General features: G+C 41.3%; 1 protein-coding gene across 1 annotated transcript; it reads right to left on the reverse strand.

Moving 5' to 3' along the window:
• LOC109820744 (probable LRR receptor-like serine/threonine-protein kinase At3g47570) lies at positions 8,534–11,288 on the reverse strand. The gene is made up of 2 exons (XM_020386939.1): positions 8,733–11,288; positions 8,534–8,652 (listed from the first exon to the last, which is right to left on the reverse strand). The coding sequence occupies exons 1-2, from the start codon at positions 11,275–11,277 to the stop codon at positions 8,534–8,536; spliced, it is 2,664 nt and encodes an 887-aa protein (XP_020242528.1). The 5' UTR covers positions 11,278–11,288.

A 21,471-nucleotide genomic window follows, 5' to 3' on the forward strand; every position in this document is an offset into this window, starting at 1 on the left:
TGTATATACTTTGATTTCGGATGCAGATGATGGATTGGTTTTGGATTCGGTGGTAGCTGGTGGACATGATTTGGATACGGCCATTGGTTTACCTCAGATGGAGGTATTTGATTTGTATCAGTTTGGGGCCGCTATCAGTTGCAGATCCGTTGGTGATATTGGGGAAGAATTGCAGACTTTTCTATTTGTTTGAGGGCCTTTGAAGGTCGTTTGGGTGAACTACGTGAAGGCTTGATTCCTTGGGCAAGAGGATACGTAGGCAGTCAGTTTTGATGCAGCCGATTTGGTGAGTAGATACCGACATTTGGGTGAGTGTTCGCACTCCCGTTTGGGTCTCGACTTGTGTGGATGGAGTCCGTTGTCATGAGTCTGTTGCCGTGACGTACTAAATGCAACAAGTGAGGCATTTGTTTTGGTTGGTGTCGGCTCAATTTTGGGAAAACTTCGTCGAGGTGGAGAATTGTGAAAACGGCGAAGGAATTGAGGAAGGAATTGAGAAAAACGTGAAGAATAAGCAAAACAGGTTCCACCACACCCTGGTATGGTGTCTGCCATGGGTGTGGCAGAATCTGCCCTGTCTTCCATGGGTGTGGTGTCTGCCACCCTGGTGTGGCAAAATCTGCCATATTTACCATGGGTGTGGTGTGTGCCACACCAGGGTGTGGCAGACTCATTTTTAGAATCACAATCAGTTTGGGATTGTGTTTTGTTATAAATAGAGACACGTTTTTTAGGGTTTCTTTGACTTTGTTTAGCCTTTGATTGAGTTTTGATTAAGCATTGATTGGGGGATATTTGGAGCACAAAGACTGAAAACCTCATCCCCTTCTTGCCCCGTGGACGTAGGCAACTTGCCGAACCACGTTAAAATTGGTGTTTTGTTTGTGCATTGATATTTAGTTCGTTTGGCCCTCTTGGATCGGCGTTTGGTTTGGTTCCTCGACACAGCTTTTGGCACAACAATTAGTGGCAACTGAAGTCATAATTTATTGTTCAAAAAGTTACTTGAATCTAAATCTGCATAAATTATAGGTAGCCAAATTTCCCCAAAAACCAAATCATTTTTTAACTACTCATTTATGCTAATGAGGTACAGAATCTTATGGTCAAGGGATAATGTCAACAAAAGAGAGATTACATTAATTTTACTACAGATAACCTTTTAGATATGTTGCCGGCTATCCATGAACCTATGCCTCATGTCTCGAGCAAACCCGAAATTAAATTTTTTAAGTTTTTCTTCCGCATAAATCATAATCATCACTATCTCAAAATAATTGAAAACTCCCCCATTAACTCAAGGATGCTTTGCTTAGATTAGGATCCTAGAAGTTATCAAGTGAATGTGACAAAGGCGTGGTCAATAAAACAAATAGTTAACCAAAGATAAGATCGACTTCGGTCTTTGGGCTATAAATTAAAAAGATACGGGGATATGTTTTCTATTGCATCATGGTACTAACTTTCTTTAATGACGTCAAAGCAAATCACATTTCTTTTCATTTGATATATTATTTAATAATATTTTTAATTAATAATATTGAACATATTAATAGTATATCAAAAATATTATAAATATTATATTTTAATGAGGAGCCATGTGTTGGATTTAATCTAATAAATCTATTTGTGGGCACATATGATTAATCAATGTGTATTGCTATCTTTCAGGATAACCCACTAAAGTGATCAATTAAGTTGGGTTAATTTGGTATTTAAATAAGTCATGGGGTTATATGTGCAGATACCAGGTTGTAATTGTAATTTATTGAGGGGCTAAATTACAAAAGTACAACATCTATAAATAAGGGGTTATGGTCCCTAACCTAGGGTTACATTCTCTAATTCTCTACACCCCCATCTAGCTAGAGAAATTCGGTTTTAGAGAGAACCCTAAGGTTAGAAGATCCAACACCCAAAATCAAGATCAAGCAATGGATTCAGGTATAAGCTTCCGCTCTTTTAGATCCTTGTTAATCTCTTTGAATTAATCATGGCTATATGGTTTTAGATCTCAAGTTTTATGATGTAGATCTAACAAGTGGTATCAGAGCCACCTTGATTAATTCTTAGGGATTTAAGTTTTATTGGGTTTTTGATCTTAAATCTCTGGTTAAAGATTCATTTTTTGTTCTCGGATGAACAGTAATGTTCGGTGAACAGTAGCGAAATTTTTTTCCGGGTGAACAGTAAAGCATTTTTCGGATGAACAGTAACTGAAAAATCGCCGTGAGCAGTAACTTTTGGGAATTTTTTGGCTTTTTCTTTGATTTTTCCTTCAATTTTTTCCAATTCTGGATCTGTTTTGAAAATAAAAATCAAAGATTTTTGGGTTTGACGGCGGCGGTTTCAGTTTGAAACCCTAAGGGTTCATGGCGAAAATTGAGGAGGTGGTTACCTCAAACGAACCTCGCGTTCGTTTCCACTTTGCGTTCGTTCTCAGGTTGAACTCTGCGTTCATTTTTTAACGAACTTTGCGTTCGTTCTCAGGTTGAACTCTGCGTTCATTTTTTAACGAACTTTGCGTTCGTTCTCAGGTCGAACATTGCGTTCGTACTCAGGTTGAACTCTGCGTTCATTTTTTAACGAACTTTGCGTTCGTTCTCAGGTTGAACTCTGCGTTCATTTTTTAACGAACTTTGCGTTCGTTCTCAGGTTGAACTCTGCGTTCATTTTTTAAACGAACCTTGCGTTCGTTCTCAGATCGAACATTGCGTTCGTACTCAGGTTGAACTCTGCGTTCATTTTTTTAACGAACTTTGCGTTCGTTCTCAGGTTGAACTCTGCGTTCATTTTTTTTAACGAACTTTGCGTTCGTTCTCAGGTCGAACATTGCGTTCGTACTCAGGTTGAACTCTGCGTTCATTTTTTTTAACGAACTTTGCGTTCGTTCTCAGGTTGAACTCTGCGTTCAATTTTTAACGAACTTTGCGTTCGTTCTCAGGTCGAACATTGCGTTTGTGCTCAGGTTGAACTTTGCGTTCTTTTTTCAAACGAACCTTGCGTTCGTACTTAAGTGAGTCTCGTACTCAATACAGTTGAACCTTGCGTTCGAAGTTAAGGGAACTTCGTGTTCATTATGGTTAAGCCTCGGCTTTTCATGGGTCCATTTTGGTATACTTAATTTATTTAATTAAGTTATGGGCCCTAATTAAGCTGTGAGACCCCAATTAAGTTTTTGGAAATTCAGTTGATTTAAATTAAATTTTTTAATTTAAATCTATTTCGGTTTTTTAATCAATTATTTAATTCAAATATTATGACACTAAGGTATTAAGGTTGTCTCTCACTCTAATTGATTAATTGAAACAAGAAGTTGCCAAAGTAACCTCTCTTGTGTAGATTGTTCATGAGGAATGTGAGATGTTTGTGTGTATGCTTTCGTGTAAATATTTAATCGGCCCAAAGGAAGGTTAATATTTATTTAGACTGTATACACATCTGCGATGATAAGCGTGTGACAATTATAAGGTTTACATGTGAATAATGAATCGATCCAAAGATAGTTTCATTATTTGACATGAGTTATTGTCAATGTTTGATCATTGCAACAAGGTATCACTTACAAGTTAATATTACTGTCCAAAGACTTGATATTAATGTTGTGCCCGATATCTTGATGGGGACTGTTAATTATTTGAATAATATTGATTATGGTTATTGATGTGAGCTTCTTTTGTTTTATTTCAGCTAATGCATCTGCTGCAACAATTTCTGCTAACATCAACTCAATTCCCATGCTAAATGGGACAAACTTCAAGGTTTGGAAAGAGAACATATTAATTGTTCTTGGCTCCATGGATCTTGACTATGCATTAAGAACTGAACAACCCCAATCTGTCAATGCGGATAGCACTCCTGATGCAAAGAAGGAGCATGAGAAGTGGGAGCGTTCAAATCGCATGAGTTTTATGATCATTAAGCGCGGCGTTCCGGAAGCCTTCAGGGGCATAGAATCCGAAGGGATTACTAAGGCTAAAGATTTCCTTGTCGAAATTGAGAAGCGTTTTGCGAAAAACGATAAGGTAGAAACAAGCACGCTTTTAGCTCGCTTGATTTCGATAAAGTATAAGGGCAAGGGAAACATCAGGGAGTACATTATGGAAATGTCTCATATTGCTTCAAAGCTTAAGGCACTTAAACTCGATCTTTGTGACGAGTTACTAGTGCATCTGGTTTTGTTGTCTCTTCCTGCATAGTTCAATCAATTTAAGGTCAGTTATAACTGCCAAAAGGAGAAATGGACTCTAAATGAGCTAATTTCATACTGTGTGCAAGAAGAAGACAGGTTGAAGCAAGATAAGACAGAAAGTGCTCATTTGGCCTATGCCTCTAAGGATAAGGGCAAGAAAAGGAAGAATGATAAGGAAGCTGCTAAGGGTCCAGTTGAGAAGAAACAACATAAGGATAATCAGGGTTGTTTCTTCTGTAAGAAGCCTGGACATGTAAAGAAGGACTGTACAAAATATCACGCCTGGCGTGATAATAAGGGTACGTTCCTTGCTTTGGTCTGTTCTGAGGTTAATTTAGCTTCAGTACCTAGAAACACTTGGTGGTTAGACTCTGGTGCTACTACTCACATAAGTGTTTCTATGCAGGGTTGCCTGAGCTACCGAAAGCCAAGTGATGTTGAAAGACACATCTTTGTGGGCGACGGACAATCGGTAGATGTGGAAGCAATTGGGCACTTTAGGTTGTTGTTAGGAACTGGTTATTATTTGGATTTAAAAGATACTTTTGTAGTACCGTCTTTTAGACGGAATTTGGTTTCTGTTTCTGTATTGGACAAATCAGGTTATTCTTGTTCATTTGGAAACAGTCAATTCAGTTTATCTTTTAATTCAAATGTTGTGGGAACCGGTTACTTGAGTATTTATGACAACCTATATTTGCTTGATACAATTGCTTCTTACAATGAATCCTTGCATGTGGAATCACGTGGTACTAAGCGTAAATTAAATAAGGAAAATTCGGCGACATTATGGCATAAGCGCTTAGGTCATATCTCAAAAGGTAGAATTGAGCGTCTTGTGTCTGATGGCATTTTGGATTCCCTTGATTTTTCGGACTTCGACGTATGTGTTGAATGTATCAAGGGAAAACAGACCAAAGTGAAAAGATTAGGTGCCAACAGATCTTCGGATGTCTTAGAATTGATACATACGGATATTTGTGGGCCATTCCCTACGGAATCCTGGAATGGTCAACAATATTTTATATCATTCATAGACGATTACTCACGTTATGGGCACCTATATCTTATTCATGAAAAATCTGAGTCTCTGGACATGTTCAAAGCCTATAAAGCTGAAGTTGAGAATCAACTCAACAGAAGAATTAAAACCGTCAGATCTGATCGTGGTGGTGAGTACTACGGTAGATATGATGGTTCAGGTGAACAACGTCCAGGACCATTTGCTAGATACCTAGAGGAATACGGTATCGTCCCACAGTACACCATGCCGGGTTCACCTAGCATGAATGGTGTAGCTGAAAGACGAAACAGGACTCTTAAGGATATGGTAAGAAGTATGATTGCTCATTCTTCTTTACCAGAGTCACTCTGGGGAGAAGCACTTAAGACAGCAGCTTACATTCTGAATAGAGTACCAAGTAAAGCAGTTGCTAAAACACCTTATGAGCTTTGGACTGGTCGAAAGCCCAGTTTAAAGCATTTACATATTTGGGGATGTCCAGCTGAGGCAAGGCCTTATAGGCCAAATGAAAAGAAATTGGACTCCAAAACAGTTAGCAGCTACTTTATTGGATACTCTGAACGCTCTAGGGGCTTTAAGTTTTATGATCCCACTATAAGGAACATTTTTGAGACGGGAACAGCAACATTCTTTGAGGATGTTGAGTTTGGGGGGAGAAATAAGGTTAGAGACATTAGTTTTGAGGAGGAATTGGCTTCAGATCCAATCCATACAGTTACTTTTGACAATATTCAGGTTCCTATACCTGTTGTTGCTCAAGAAGTAAATCCGGAACCTCAAGATGATAATGTTGAACAACTCCCTGTTCCAGAAGAACAAACTCAACAACCTCAAGAACCAGTGCCATTAAGGAGATCCACGAGAGAAAGGAGAAATGCTATTCCGGATGATTATATTGTATTTCTCCAAGAACATGAGGAAAGTAGTGGAATGTTAGAAGATGATCCAATCAACTTCTCTCAGGCCATGAAAAGTTCTAACTCTCAACAGTGGATTGATGCCATGAATGAAGAGTACAAGTCTATGCAAGACAATAAGGTTTGGGAACTTGTCCCATTACCAGAAGGTGCAAAACCAATTGGTTGTAAATGGATTTTTAAAACCAAGCGGGATGCAAACGGTAATGTGGAGAGGTATAAGGCACGTCTTGTGGCTAAAGGCTATACTCAAAAGGAAGGCATTGATTATACAGAGACTTTCTCTCCGGTTTCATCGAAAGACTCTTTCAGAATAATCATGGCACTTGTTGCTCATTATGATCTTGAGTTACATCAGATGGATGTTAAGACTGCATTTCTCAATGGAGACATTGATGAGATGATCTATATGGTGCAACCAGAAAACTTTGTGTCGGGAGACCCAAAGAATATGGTCTGCAAATTAAGGAAATCCATCTATGGACTCAAGCAAGCTCCTCGTCAATGGTATCATAAGTTTCAACAAATAGTTATCTCGTTCGGTTTTGAGATGAACATTGTTGATGACTGTGTATATCACAAGTTCAGTGGGAGTAAGTATATTTTTCTGGTTCTGTATGTGGATGACATCTTGCTTGCCACTAATGATATAGGCATGTTGCACGAAACCAAGAGATTTCTATCAAAGAATTTTGAGATGAAAGATCTTGGGGACGCCTCTTTTATATTAGGGATCCAGATACATCGAGATCGCTCTCGGGGTATTCTTGGATTATCACAAAAGAGCTATATCGATAAGGTACTTAAAAGGTTTGGCATGCAAGATTGCAGACCAGGTGACACCCCTGTTGCTAAAGGAGACAAGTTTAGTCTCAATCAGTGCCCTAAAGGTAACCTTGAAATTCAGGAAATGCAGAAGATTCCTTATGCTTCGGCTGTAGGAAGTCTAATGTATGCTCAGGTATGTACGCGTCCGGATATTGCGTACATTGTTGGGATGTTAGGCAGATACTTAAGCAACCCTGGTATGGATCATTGGATAGCAGTCAAAAGGGTTATGAGGTATCTTCAGAAAACAAAAGATTACATGCTCACATACAGAAAATCAGAGAAATTAGAGGTCATTGGGTATTCGGACTCTGATTTTGCTGGATGCCAAGATAGCAGGAAGTCTACATCAGGCTACATTTATATGTTAGCAGGAGGAGCTATATCATGGAAAAGTGTCAAACAAACACTAGTAGCTTCCTCCACTATGGCAGCAGAATTTGTAGCTTGCTATGAGGCATCCAATCAGGGAATATGGCTGCGAAATTTTGTCACGGGACTGCGCATTTTGGAAAATGTTGAAAGACCACTAAGGCTATATTGTGACAATAAATCTGCAGTAATGTATTCCAATAACAACAGGAGCTCAATTAAGTCAAAACATATTGATATTAAGTTCCTGGTTGTGAAAGAAAGGGTACAGAGTGGACAGATATCCATAGAGCACATTGGGACAAACTCCATGATAGCTGATCCTCTTACTAAGGGATAGCCACCTAAGGTCTTTCATGAGCATACTGCTCATATGGGTGTGGTATTATTTGAGGACGTTATGTTTTAGTGGGAGTTTGTAATTGTGGTGCTTTATGTTTGGTTGTATTGTCTGATCAGAATAAAGTTTTCAGTTAAGTCACTCTGTTACATTATGTTTGGTTTTGACCTCACTAAGGAGGACCAGTTGAAAATAGACATGTACTGATCACATTGCATGTAATTTTCATGCTGCACATCCATGATTGATCTATGTCATTTGATTGTATTGGTATATGTGACCATTGATGGGTCGAGTCACGATAAATGTGACGAAGGCCGCTTTGATCCTATATTGATATAGTCAATGGACGAGATTGTTCGGAAATACCATTTCAGTGATAGCAATTTTTGAGCTCATAAGGTTATACACAGTTTAAGGAATCATATGGTGCCCAAGTGGGAGATTGTTGGATTTAATCTAATAAATCTATTTGTGGGCACATATGATTAATCAATGTGTATTGCTATCTTTGAGGATAACCCACTAAAGTGATCAATTAAGTTGGGTTAATTTGGTATTTAAATAAGTCATGGGGTTATATGTGCAGATACCAGGTTGTAATTGTAATTTATTGAGGGGCTAAATTACAAAAGTACAACATCTATAAATAAGGGGTTATGGTCCCTAATCTAGGGTTACTACATTCTCTAATTCTCTTCACCCCCATCTAAGAGAGAAATTCAGTTTTAGAGAAACCCTAAGGTTAGAAGATCCAAAACCCAAAATCAAGACCAAGCAATTGATTCAGGTATAAGCTTCCGCTCTTTTAGATCCTTGTTAATCTCTTTGAATTAATCATGGCTATATGGTTTTAGATCTCAAGTTTTATGATGTAGATCTAACACAGTAGGCTTCTTTCTCGTAAAGATTTCTAGCAACAATATTCCAAAGCTATAGACATCTCCCTTTGTAGAGACTCTTCCTGTTGATGCATACTCTATACGACAAACACAACGAATAATACAAATCATTTGCGATTGGATTAAATTTGAGGTGAAAGTTTGTAAATTTATTTACCTGGAGCAATATAGCTAATTGTCCCTGCCGTGCTTGCTGAAGTTACACTCCGGCTGACACCACTCAGTAGTTTTGCAATGCCAAAGTCACTGACGTGTGCAACCATTTCTTCATCAAGAAGAATGTTGCTCGGTTTCAGATCACAATGTAGTATGACCTCAGAATGGTGGTGATGAAGATAGTCTAGAGCTGAGGCTACATTGATTACTATATTAATCCTTTGGAGTAGGTCCAAGCAGTAATTATGGGAGTAGAGCCATCTTTCTAGGCTACCATTAGGCATGAATTGGAGGACGAGTGCCTTGAAATCCAAGTTGGAGCACGCACTGATGATTCTAACAAGATTTCTGTGTCGAACCATTCTTAAAGCACGACACTCAGCATCAAAACTCCTCAAAGCTCCTTCAATTTTCAACTTCAAGACCTTGATGGCAACAACAAGACCATCATCTAAAAGCCCTCTGTACACAGAACCAAATGCACCCATTCCCAGCAAGTTTATCTCGCTGAAGTTGTCAGTGGCACGAACAAGCTCGTAGTATGAGATCAATCTATGGTAAGTAGGAGAGAGCATGCTAGGAGGGGCTAGATTCTTGGCTCTCCTTCTACAAAATCTTAATAAGATGCAAAAACCAAGAAGAAGGACTCCGGAAGAAGCAATAACAGGGAGGATATACCTTAGCAAATGCCTCCCTGAGTTAGAATGTGTTGAATCAAATGGATTACAAGATGGAAATCCTAATATGGGTGCTCCACATAGTGCTGAATTTCCTTCTAAAGACACGGCACTGACGTTTAAAAAGGCACCGCCATTTGGAATCTTTCCTTCCAACTTGTTGAAAGATAAGTTCAGGACATTGAGATGTCGAATTTTGACTAAGGACTCGGGTATAACACCTGAGAGCTTATTGCAAGAAAGATTTAGGACATCAAGGTTAATAAGATTACCAAATGATTCAGGAATGTGCCCGTCGAATGAGTTATTTGACAGATCTAAATAATTTATTTCGAGATACTTTGGAGGACTTGGAAGGTTACCCGACAGCTGATTTACTGATATGTCCAATGAATATAAATCCATGTTCCACAATGTCAATGGCAGCGATCCAGTGAGAAGGTTTTGTGAAAGATTTAAGAGTTGTAGAGTAGTCAGACTCCCAATAGTTTCAGGAATTGCTGAAGATAACCTGTTAGCAGCAAGGATTAAGCTCTCTAGTTCGGTGATGTTATCCAGTGAGTCAGGTATGGATCCAGAAAGACTGTTTTCGTTACTATGCAAACTTAGGTACTGCAGGCCTTGTAGCGTTGTGATTTCAAACGGTATTGTTCCAACTAGCTCATTATTGCCCAGTAATAATTTTGTCAATCCAGACAGGTTACCCAGCTCAACAGGAATTTTCCCCTTAAAATGATTATCCTCAACATCAAGCAATGTTAGAGTCCTTGAAAGATTACCAACAGTACGTGGAAGAATGCCATCCAGCTCATTTCCAGTAACAGCCACAAACTCTAAACCTCTGCAGTTTGAAAGCGATGCAAGGAAGTCAGCTCCTCCTGTTAGTTTGTTTCCTCGTAGATCCAAGTATGAAAGGTTAGGCGTGTTCCCAAACTGCAAGTGCACTGGTCCGGTGAGACTATTATCGTTCAGTGCAAGGTGTGTGAGTGATGACAAATTTGAAAGGGAAATTGGTATGGGACCAGTTATACCACCACACGCCATAATCTGCAATCCGACGAGGTTCGTAAGACGACCCAACTCCTCAGGAATATTCCCATGGAAACTGCTGCCGCCAAGGCTTAATTTAGACAGGTTAGTCAGGTTACCTAAAGAGGATGGTATGGTACCCGTCAGATTGTTACCTCCAAGATACAGTATATTAAGCTGCTTCAGATTTCCAATCTCGGGCGGGATGTTCCCGGTTAGCTGGTTGTAACTCAAGCTCAGGATTTGAAGAGTACGACTACCGCAAAGGCTAGACGGGATGCTGCCAGTGAGTTGGTTCCAAGACATAGACGTAACAGGAGGGAACAACGGATGGAAGTTGCTATCATTAGAGGGCAGGGTCCCTGAAATACTGTTTTTCCCATGATGCAATTCAAGAAGCGACGACATGTTGAAAAAGGCAGGAGGTACTGAACCTGAAAGCTGATTACTATCAAGTCCGAGATATTTCAGTCGAGGCAGCTGAGCCAGAGATTCAGGAATGGTTCCAACTAAGCCATCATTGGAAAGCCAGAGCAGAGACAGAAATGAGAGGTTGCCGATGTGAGGAGGGATGGTGCCGTAGAGCGGCATGTTGCTAATGTTGAGAGCAGTGACTCTTTGCCTTCGACGGCTGCAGGAGACGCCCATCCAGGTGCAAAAGGAGGCATCGGTGGTCCAGTTGGCGGATAGAATGCTGCCTGGATCACGTTCGATGACCTGGGCTCTGATGGCCAAGAGGGCCGAGAGGTCGGTAATGTTGTTATGTTTCACCGCCGATGATGAGGTAAACAATAATAGCATCAGATGCGTTACTAAGAGGACAGACTGGTAGGTCCCCATTGATGCCAGTGAAGGAAGATTAATAGAGGATAAAAGAAATTGATCCTTCACGAGGGAAAATGCTCAACATAAATAGGCCAGCTGATTTGCTCTCACTTGCACCTACCAACGTTTACTCGGACTTTGCCGTCCTACGCCATCCCTTGCGTTTGGAAATCTGGTACCCATCGTCAACATAGACTTGGACTCTTGAAAGTCCTATCCAAGGCCATGCGTTTGCAAATTAGGGGCTGTTTGTTTGTCCAAAAAAAAGGGAAATCAAAGAATAGGAAACCTATTTCTTAGAAATTTTATTTTGAGGTTGTTTGGTTGGAAAAAAAAGAAGGAAATTAAAGAATAGGAGATGGGGATGAGATGAGTTGTCGTCATATTATTGGATGATGTGAGTGATTTTTTAAGAAAACTTGTTTTGATGTCATATTATTGGATGATGTGAGTGATTTTTTAAGAAAACTTGTTTTGATGTTGTTTGGTTGGCTAAAAAATAAGGAAATGTATTATAAGAAATCTATTTCCTATAATATGTTTTTTTCTTGTGTTTGGTTCATTCTTAAAAATAAGAAAATAGATGAGATGAGATGAGTTGTCATTATATTATGATGTGACCCACACTTAAGGAAATTATTTTCCTAGCTTTTTAGGAGGAAAACAAAGAAATAAAATGTTAATAAGATGAGGTGAGTTGTCACAATCTTATTGGATGATGTGAGTGATTTTTAAATATGAGATGAGATGAGTTGAGTGATGTTGTGGATGAAAATAATATTTTATTAGATGTGGTGGATGAGTTGTTAAATGAGAGATTTCCATGCTCCCATTTCCTATTCTTGGTTTTTAGGAAACCAACCAAACAGCCCCTTAAGTCATCAGAAATTAAGTCATCTGTCCTACGTGTCAGGCGCCCAACCTTTTTGACCCAGCCAACATGAAAACAAAAGTGGGGCCCACAAAGGCGGGCCCCACAAGAAGAAAAATCAAATTCGGTGGCAGCCATTGTTGAGAATTTATAAAGGATGTGGGTCCCACAAATATTTTATTATTAGTGGCGGGTCCCACATATAATATTATATTTGTGCATAGTGTTTTCTCAAACACTATAAATAGGGCCCTAAACTCTTAAGGAAATCTCATCCCAGAAACAACTCCTCTTATAGAAGAGTAAGAGAAAACAAAGAGAGAGTTTGTGAGAGTTCTTGGAGTGTATCTGATCAAGAGAGGGTGTTCTCTTGGATCAATTCTTTTGGGATATTAAAGAATTTGGCGTCGTCGTTGCACCGTGGAGTAGCTCCGAAGGAGTGAACCACGTATATCTGTGAGTACTCTGTGTTGAATTTTGTGCCTTTATTTTGTGATTAAGTCTCCGTTCGAGGCGTTATTATTGGGGTGAATCCTAACAACTGGTATCAGAGCCTGACTTAGAGTATATATATCTGCTTATCGTATGCTCTGTGGCTGCCACTAAAAGTGGATCCTCCACATCAGAAAATAAGTTAGATTAATATTTACTCTTTTAAGGCATTGGGCACTATTCACGTGTACGACACTATTCACGTGTACGGTACTATTCACTTGTACGGTACTATTCACGGGTACGGTACTATTCACGGGTACGGTACTATTCACGGGTACGGTACTATTCACGAATACTGTACTATTGACGAATACGGGAAAGACGTAATCTTTCGCCATGGGATCTACAGTTGAAGACAACAGACTTCGAATTGAGAAGTTCGGCGGCCAAAATTTTAGGTATTGGAGGATGCAAATAGAAGACTATTTGTACCAGAAGGATCTCTTCCTACCCCTCCAAGGAGAGGCGGGGAAACCTGAGAAGATGGACGACGATAAGTGGAAGGTGCTCGATCGTAAAGCACTTGCCACCATCAGGCTCAACCTTCACCAGCATGTGACTTACAACGTCTCGCATGCGACCACCACCAAGGAGTTGATGGAGGCCTTGGAGGCGCTGTATGAGAAGCCGTCTGCTTCAAATAAGGTGTACCTGATGAAGAAGCTATTCAATCTCAAGATGCAGCAAGGAGCTCGCGTGACGGACTTCTTGAACGAATTTCAGGCTGTGGTGCAACAGCTTGCTGCAGTAGATCTAAAGTTCGACAACGAGATCCAAGCTCTTCTGCTACTTTCTTGTCTACCAGATTCATGGGAGAATATGGTAATGGCGGTGAGCAACGCTAATGGCAATGACAAGATGAAGCTCGACACAGTGGTTGGGGCAATTCTGGATGAAGAATCTCGCCGCAAAGTCTCAGGAGCTGAGGCCTCTAGCAGTGGGAGTGCTCTGCATGTCGAGGCACGAGGGCGTGCACAGAAGAAGGGTAGGGGACGACGAGGCCAATCAAAATCCAGAGGGAAGTCTAAAGAGCCAAACCCGAATGGTTACGGTGAAGGGAAGTACTTCAGATGCGAAAAGAATGGTCACTTTGCACGGGACTGCAGAGTTTGTGTTCCAGCATCAACAGGGGATGATCGGGCTGACGGTGCAGCCAATCTCATGCACGAGACGGATTCGGATGCACTTCTCCTATCCCTAGAAGACAAAAGTGATGCGTGGGTCATCGACTCTGGCGCATCTTTTCATGCAACCTCACAACAAAAGCTGCTTTCATCGTTCGTGAAGAAGGACTTGGGGACAGTCTATCTTGGCGACGATCAACCTTGTAAGGTTTCCGGAAAGGGAAATTGTACCCTCAAGATGGAGGGCGGGACCACCTTGACGCTGAATGATGTTCGGCATGTAGTCGGGCAACTGACTGACTTCGGTTACAAAGTATCCTTCGAGCAGAGAAGCTAGAAGGTGTCCTGGTGGTGGCACCCGGTAAACACGAGGGATCTCTCTACATCGCCAACGGGAAGATCGACCACTTGCTTGTCGTAGGACAAGCATCATCATCATCATCCATCGGCATGACTTGGCATCGACGACTTGGCCACATGAGCGAGAAGGGGATGCAGATTATGGCCGCGGGAGAGAGGCTTCCGGGTCTGAACAAGATCGATCTGACTTTCTGTGAGGACTGCATCCTAGGCAAACGAAAGAAGGTGAGCTTCAACAAGATCAGACCGGCTCTAAATCTGCAGAAATTGGAGTTGGTACACACGGACATGTGGAGACCTGTGCAAGTCCCATCTGTTGGAAATTCTCTTTACTTTGTCACTTTTATTGATGATGCTACGAGAAAATTGTGGGTGTTCTTCTTGAAGCACAAGTCAGATGTATTCATCATCTTCAAGAAGTGGCTTGCCTGTGTGGAGAACGAAACAGGCAATAAGCTGAAGTGCCTAAAGTCTGATAATGGAGGCGAGTATTGCAGCCAGGAGTTCGAGAACTTCTGCTCGTCCCGTGGGATTCGGAGACTGAAGACCGTCCCAGGCACACCTCAGCACAACGGAGTGGCGGAGCGCATGAATCGCACTATCTTGGAGCGCGCCAGAAGTATGAGGATCCACTCCGGATTGCCCAAGAGCTTTTGGGCTGAAGCTGTCAATACTGCTGCATACTTGATCAACCGCGGGCCATCCGCCCCAAGAGCTTTTGGGCCGAAGCTGTCAACTGCTGCATACTTGATCAACCGCGGGCCATCCGTGGCTCTCAGTTATGGGATGCCTGAAGAGGCTTGGATCGGAAAGAAGCTGAAGCTAGAGAACTTACGAATATTTGGTTGTGACGCCTATGTCATGACCAATCCTACAGACCGATCAAAGCTTGATCCAAAGTCAAAGAAGCTCTCTTTCATCGGCTATGGAGGAGATGAGTATGGGTACCGTTTCTGGGATCACGATACGCGCAAGGTGGTGCGCAATCGTAACGTCGTATTCCATGAGAATGCGGTGTACAAGACCAAAGAGGTGAGTGGGAGTCAGCTATCTCCCCCTCTTTTTCCAGATATTGCTGACAGTGAGGACGGAGGTGAGATACCAATCAGCATAGAAGACAGAGACCAAGAGAACATGCGGGATGCACAGCAGCAGGATCCAGCAGAGTTGCCGATCGCAATTCGCAAAGCTCCAAGAAATCCAAGGGTGCCAGAGAGGTACCTTTCCACAATGAATTACCTTCTCCTGACTAACAATGGTGAGCCAGAGAGCTATGAGGAGGTACAGCAGACCGACAAAGCTCGGGGCGAGTGGGAGTCTGCCATGGAGGAAGAAATGAAGTCCTTGATGAAGAATGGGACTTGGGAGCTTGTAAAGCTTCCACGAGGGCGAAAGGCACTTCACAATTCGTGTGATATATTCGGTCAAGGATGAAGCCGATGGACGGAGACGCTACAAAGGCGAGGCCTTGTAGATGAAGGGCTATGAACAAAAAGCAGGGATTGATTATCTGACGTTTTCGCTCCCGTCGTCAAAGTTGACCACGATCCGAACTGTGCTGACATTGTAGGCAGTTCGAGATCTCCACTAGAACAGAATGGATTGAAGACGACATTCCTTCATGGGATCTGAGGAAGAAATCTATATGCATCAACGAGCAGTGGCTTCAGAGAGCGAGCAGGGAAGGGCCTCGTGTGTCGCTAACGCAAGAGCTTGTATGGCTGAAGCAAGCTCCGCGACAGTGGTACATGAAGTTCGAAAAACTTTATGGAGGAGAACGGTTTTCTCAAATGTGACACAGACCACTGCTGCTTCATCAAGAGATTATGACGAATCCTATGTAATACTCTTGATTTATGTTGATGACATGTTGATTGCAGGCCCGACTTGCCCCGCATTGAGGAACTCAAGGGGCGTCTCTCCGAGTGCTTCGAGATGAAGGATCTGGGTCCAGCAAACAGATTCTGGGGATGAGGATCATCAGAGACAGATCAGCACGGAGCTGAGGTTGTCTCAGAAAGGCCTACATTGAGAAAGATTCTTGAAAAGTTTGGCATGGAGAAAGCTAAACCGGTGGGCTCGCCGTTTGCAAGTCATTTCAAGCTATCGAAGACACAACCAGAGACTACAGAAGAGCACGAGTTCATGGGCAAACGATACCATATGCCATCTGTCGTCGGGAGTTTGATGTATGCGATGTGTGTGCACAGAGCCAGATATTGCCACAAGGAGTGGGAGTTGTGAGCCGCTTCATGAGCAATCCAGGGAAGCATCACTGGGTGGCGGTCAAGTGGCTTCTACGCTACTTGAGAAGCTCGTCGAACCGTTGTCTTGAGTATGGCGGGGCAGATTGGCAGCTAGAGGGCTTTTGTGATGCGCAGACTATGCCGGGGATATTAGACTCGAGAAGGAGTACGAGCGGCTACATCTTCATCTTGGGTGGTGGAGCGATAAGTTGGAGATCCAAGTTACAGGATACTGTGGCTTTGTCGACAACCGAAGCCGAGTACGTGTCTGCAGCAGAGGCAGCAAAGGAGTTGCTATGGTTGAAGGCTTTTCTTCTCGAGCTTGGAGTAAGCTTTGAGAAATACTTCATCCACTGCGACAGTCAGAGTGCCATTCACTTGTCAGAGAACGACGCATTCCATGCTCGGACCAAGCATGTTGATGTGAAGCACCATGCCATACGGAGATGGCAAAGCAGGAACGAGTTCAAGCTTGTGAAGATTGATACGAGGTACAATCCAGCCGATATGCTGACCAAGCCAGTTCCACTCGAGAAGGTGAGGCTGTGTGCAGCCTCATATGGCCTCCGTTGAGAATGTTGAGGGCCGTGCAAGACGCCAAAGATACATGACATCCGGATGATGCAACCAAGAGTGGTGTGAAGATATGATCGACATTCAATCAAATCTTCAAGTGGGAGATTGTCAGGCGCCCAACCTTTTTGACCCAGCCAACATGAAAACAAAAGTGGGGCCCACAAAGGCGGGCCCCACAAGAAGAAAAATCAAATTCGGTGGCAGCCATTGTTGAGAATTTATAAAGGATGTGGGTCCCACAAATATTTTATTATTAGTGGCGGGTCCCACAGATAATATTATATTTGTGCATAGTGTTTTCTCAAACACTATAAATAGGGCCCTAAACTCTTAAGGAAATCTCATCCCAGAAACAACTCCTCTTATAGAAGAGTAAGAGAAAACAAAGAGAGAGTTTGTGAGAGTTCTTGGAGTGTATCTGATCAAGAGAGGGTGTTCTCTTGGATCAATTCTTTTGGGATATTAAAGAATTTGGCGTCGTCGTTGCACTAATAATATTTTATTTGTGCATAGTGTTTCTCAAACACTATAAATAGGGCCCTAAACTCTTAAGGAAATCTCATCCCAGAAACAACTCCTCTTATAGAAGAGTAAGAGAAAACAAAGAGAGAGTTTGTGAGAGTTCTTGGAGTGTATCTGATCAAGAGAGGGTGTTCTCTTGGATCAATTCTTTTGGGATATAAAAGAATTTGGCGTCGTCGTTGCACCGTGGAGTAGCTCCGAAGGGGTGAACCACGTATATCTGTGAGTACTCTGTGTTGAATTTTGTGCCTTTATTTTGTGATTAAGTCTCCGTTCGAGGCGTTATTATTGGGGTGAATCCTAACACTACGTACATCAGAATATTTTCCACGATTGAAACATGTCCCTTGATATAAAGATCCCGTGAGGATGAATCAAATATTAACAGATTCCCTATTCGGATTAAAAATATTAATATTAGGAAGGAGAAAAAAAATTGTGTCCTTGCTTATTTGGACTTGAATAGTCTGCACTTAGACCAAATTGTGCCACTGAAACAACAAGTTAATCATGCAATAGCAGATCTCAAAAACAAACGACTGGTTGTTATTGTAGTCGAAATATAAAAGTAATTGCTATCTGGATTAAATATGATTTTTTTTAAATTGACTGCAATATGATTTTTTACATTTTACTACTCAAGAAAATGAGCTTTTTTTTCACTTAAAAAGACACACATCATATGTTGGTTCAGCCCTTCAATCCATTTTCTCCACAAGATGGAGCCCACATCATATCTTCGTCTCCGCCATGACTTTTGTTTTGTTTTTTGTTTTTGTTTTTTGTATTTTTTTTCTTTTTGGGTCGTTTTCGCTGGGTTCACGGGAAGAAAACGAAACTGAAATTTCAACCATTTTTCCTCTTTGGATTCCCTCATTTTCGTTTTCTTTTTCTCTCTCTTTCTAACCAGAGTCCAGACAGAGTTTTTCCTCTTTGGATTCCCTCATTTTCGTTTTCTTTTTCTCTCTCTTTCTAACCAGAGTCCAGACAGAGGAAATTTTTACTATGTCGTCTCTTTTCTGTTTTCTTTTTCTCTCTCTTTCTAACCAGAGTCCAGACAGAGGAAATTTTTACTATGTCGTCTCTTTTCTTTTCTTTTATTCCATTTTCAATCGAATCAAACACAGGCTCAGGCTCCCGTACGTGAAATCTGGAAGATAATGAAGCAAAGTAGAACTAAACAATCCAATCAATTGTTTACAATCCTCCTACTGCTGTCAGCATTTTCTAAATTAAAATCTCATACACGTCACCTTGAGCAGAACAGATATCATTCGGAGACCAAAAAAAGAAAAGAAAAAAAAGAAAAAAAAATACTGCAATATTAGCAGTAAATGAGAAGAATAAATCAAAGATAGTGCATTACCTTTTTCTCTAGTCTCATCTTTGTCGATCTGTGCCTTTTCTGTAATACCCTAACCCTTGAGAGGGTGATGTGATTAGTATTGATAGATTTGATTGGAATACTCATACCACCAAGATGCATCTTCTTTTCGGGAACCCAACTCCTAGAAACTCCAAAGTTAAGCGTGCTTGGCCTGGAGAAATTCTAGGATGGATGACCCCCCGGGAAGTTTTCCAGGGAGCGCGTGAGTGAGGACAAAACATACTGAAAAGACTTGTGGTGGTTTGTGAGGTCAGTCCATCAGATCTAGTAGCGCACCGACTCCGAGATTCCGGGGCGGGGCGTTACATTTTCCACCATCAATAGAATAAAATGTTAACGATTGCCACCTGATCAAGCTTAAGCAGCTCACGAGCTACTTGTCCAGTGGAAATAAGCTCATTATGCTGTGTGCCTACCAATGGCAAAGAGTAGGAAAATATAAAGAAGACCATACATTATCAACAAAATCTAGTAAATAAAAATTATATAATATGTTTCTCACAATTGCTTCATTACCTCATAATACAAATGTTATTCTTGAAATAACTAGTAAGAAACCTTTATGTAAATAAGCACATTTGTAATACATTTGTCAAAGTTCTAAACAATACAATACGCGGACATATACTCCTCCATCTTGATCCTCCGCAACTTTGGAACCACATCTTTCATAGCAAGCCTTTGTTTAGGTAAGCCACTTGAACAGATAATGCCCAACTCCATTATAGAAGATAAACAATCATTTCCTTTCTCATCTTTCAAGAGATTGCAGTCTCTACAGTATCAAACAGGCCGGTATGATTTGCATCGCATACCTATTGTTGGCAAGCTTGATTCCCCAGTGAAATTAAACATATGCCTTTGTGAGACTCTACCGGTTGATGTATACTCTGTTGGGACAAACCCAGGGCCCAATAGAGCAGGGTCGCAGTAATAGTAGTGAAAGTAAAGATAAAAAGATGGACACATAGATTTACGTGGTTCGACACTTGATTGCCTATGTCCACGGACAAGGATAGAAGAATTTACTATGAGGAGAAAACTTTGGAGTTACGATCTCTCTTTACAAGGAGATACTCCTCTCTCTATTTTTTCTCTCTCTTCTATATAAGAAGTTTTTTCTGGGATGAGATTTCCTTAAGGATTTAGAGCCTATTTATAGTTTTGTGGAAAACACCATGCACAATAAAATATTAATATTTTACTATGCTGTGGGGCCCGTCATTTTTATTTTCTTTTCAAAATTTCAAAGTAGGTGGCTGCTTTCTTTCTTTTTAAAGTTGGCTGGCGCCTGACATACTCTATTCCACAGACATAAAGAATTGGTTTAAATCATATGTAATTTGATTAAATTTCAGGTTAAAGCTTGTAATTTCAATTATCTAGAGCAATGTAGCCAATGGTGCATGCCATGCAAGCTGAGGTTACACTTCTGTTATCAGCAGTCAATAGTTTCGCAATGCCAAAGTTGCTAACGTGTGCAGTCATTTCTTTATCAAGAAGAATGTTGCTTGGTTTCAGATCACAGTGTAGTACAACCTCAGAATGGTGGTGATGAAGATAGCCAAGAGACAATCGTGTTGAACTCGCTGAGGTGCATCGTGAATGACCGTCCTTCTGTCATCTTGAGGTTGAAGAGGGTTTTGACGAGATGCACCTTATTTGTGGCAGATGGTTGCTCATACATCTTCGCAAGCGCTTCCATAAATCCCACCGTCGTCTTCTCCTTCAATATGTTATGGGTGACTATTTTGGTGAGAGACAACCGGATTTGCCCCAGGGCCTTCCTATCCAGTATCTCTCGGTCCTTGTTTGACTCCTCTTTCTTCTTTCCTTTAGATTTGCCCATCAATGGGCTATACAAGTTCTTCTAGTACAGATAGTCCTCCATCTGCGACTTCTAGTAGGTGAAGTTTGAACCGTCAAACTTCTCGATATTTTATTTGCTTTCTTCTGTCATCTCTCACACAAATTGCTTGAACGAAGCTTTTATACCAGTTGTTGGGGATTTAAAACAATCAAATCGAACCCGCGCCCTTCTGGATCTTATGTTGAAAGTTTAGTAAGCAAGAAAACACCGCAAATAAAGATCAAAACTTGTAGGAAAGTAAAAGAGACTGAACACACAGATTTAACAAGGTTCGGCAACTTACCTACGTCTTCGGGAGCCACACCACACAATCTCTTTGATTAATTGAAGAAAGATTACAAGCTCACAAACTAGGGTTTAATCTCTCTGAAGAATCCTCTCAAAAACTCTCTTTTTGATGCTCTACTAAACCCTAAAATCGTTTAGGTATATATAGGATCCCAGGTCAAAACAGAATACAAAATAGATTAGGAAATTGCCGGATCACGTCGCGGTCGACCAAACTTGGCTCCGCGGTCGACCGGCCAGAATGTCAATTCTGCAGGGTGCTTCATGCACGTTTGCGGTCGACCGTACCAGATATCGCGGTCGACCGGCCAGAACGCCAGTTTCTTCTCAGTCTCGTGCATGCATCGCGGTCGACCGGACCAAGCTCTATGGTCGATCGCCCGTCATTTTGACTGTTTCCTTCGTCTTCTTGATTCCAGTTTTTGGTCTACACACTTGGACTAATAGTATTACTGATCACATAGTTAGTT

Source organism: Asparagus officinalis, chromosome 8, assembly GCF_001876935.1.
Source record: "Asparagus officinalis chromosome 8, Aspof.V1, whole genome shotgun sequence".
Taxonomy (NCBI): domain Eukaryota; kingdom Viridiplantae; phylum Streptophyta; class Magnoliopsida; order Asparagales; family Asparagaceae; genus Asparagus; species Asparagus officinalis.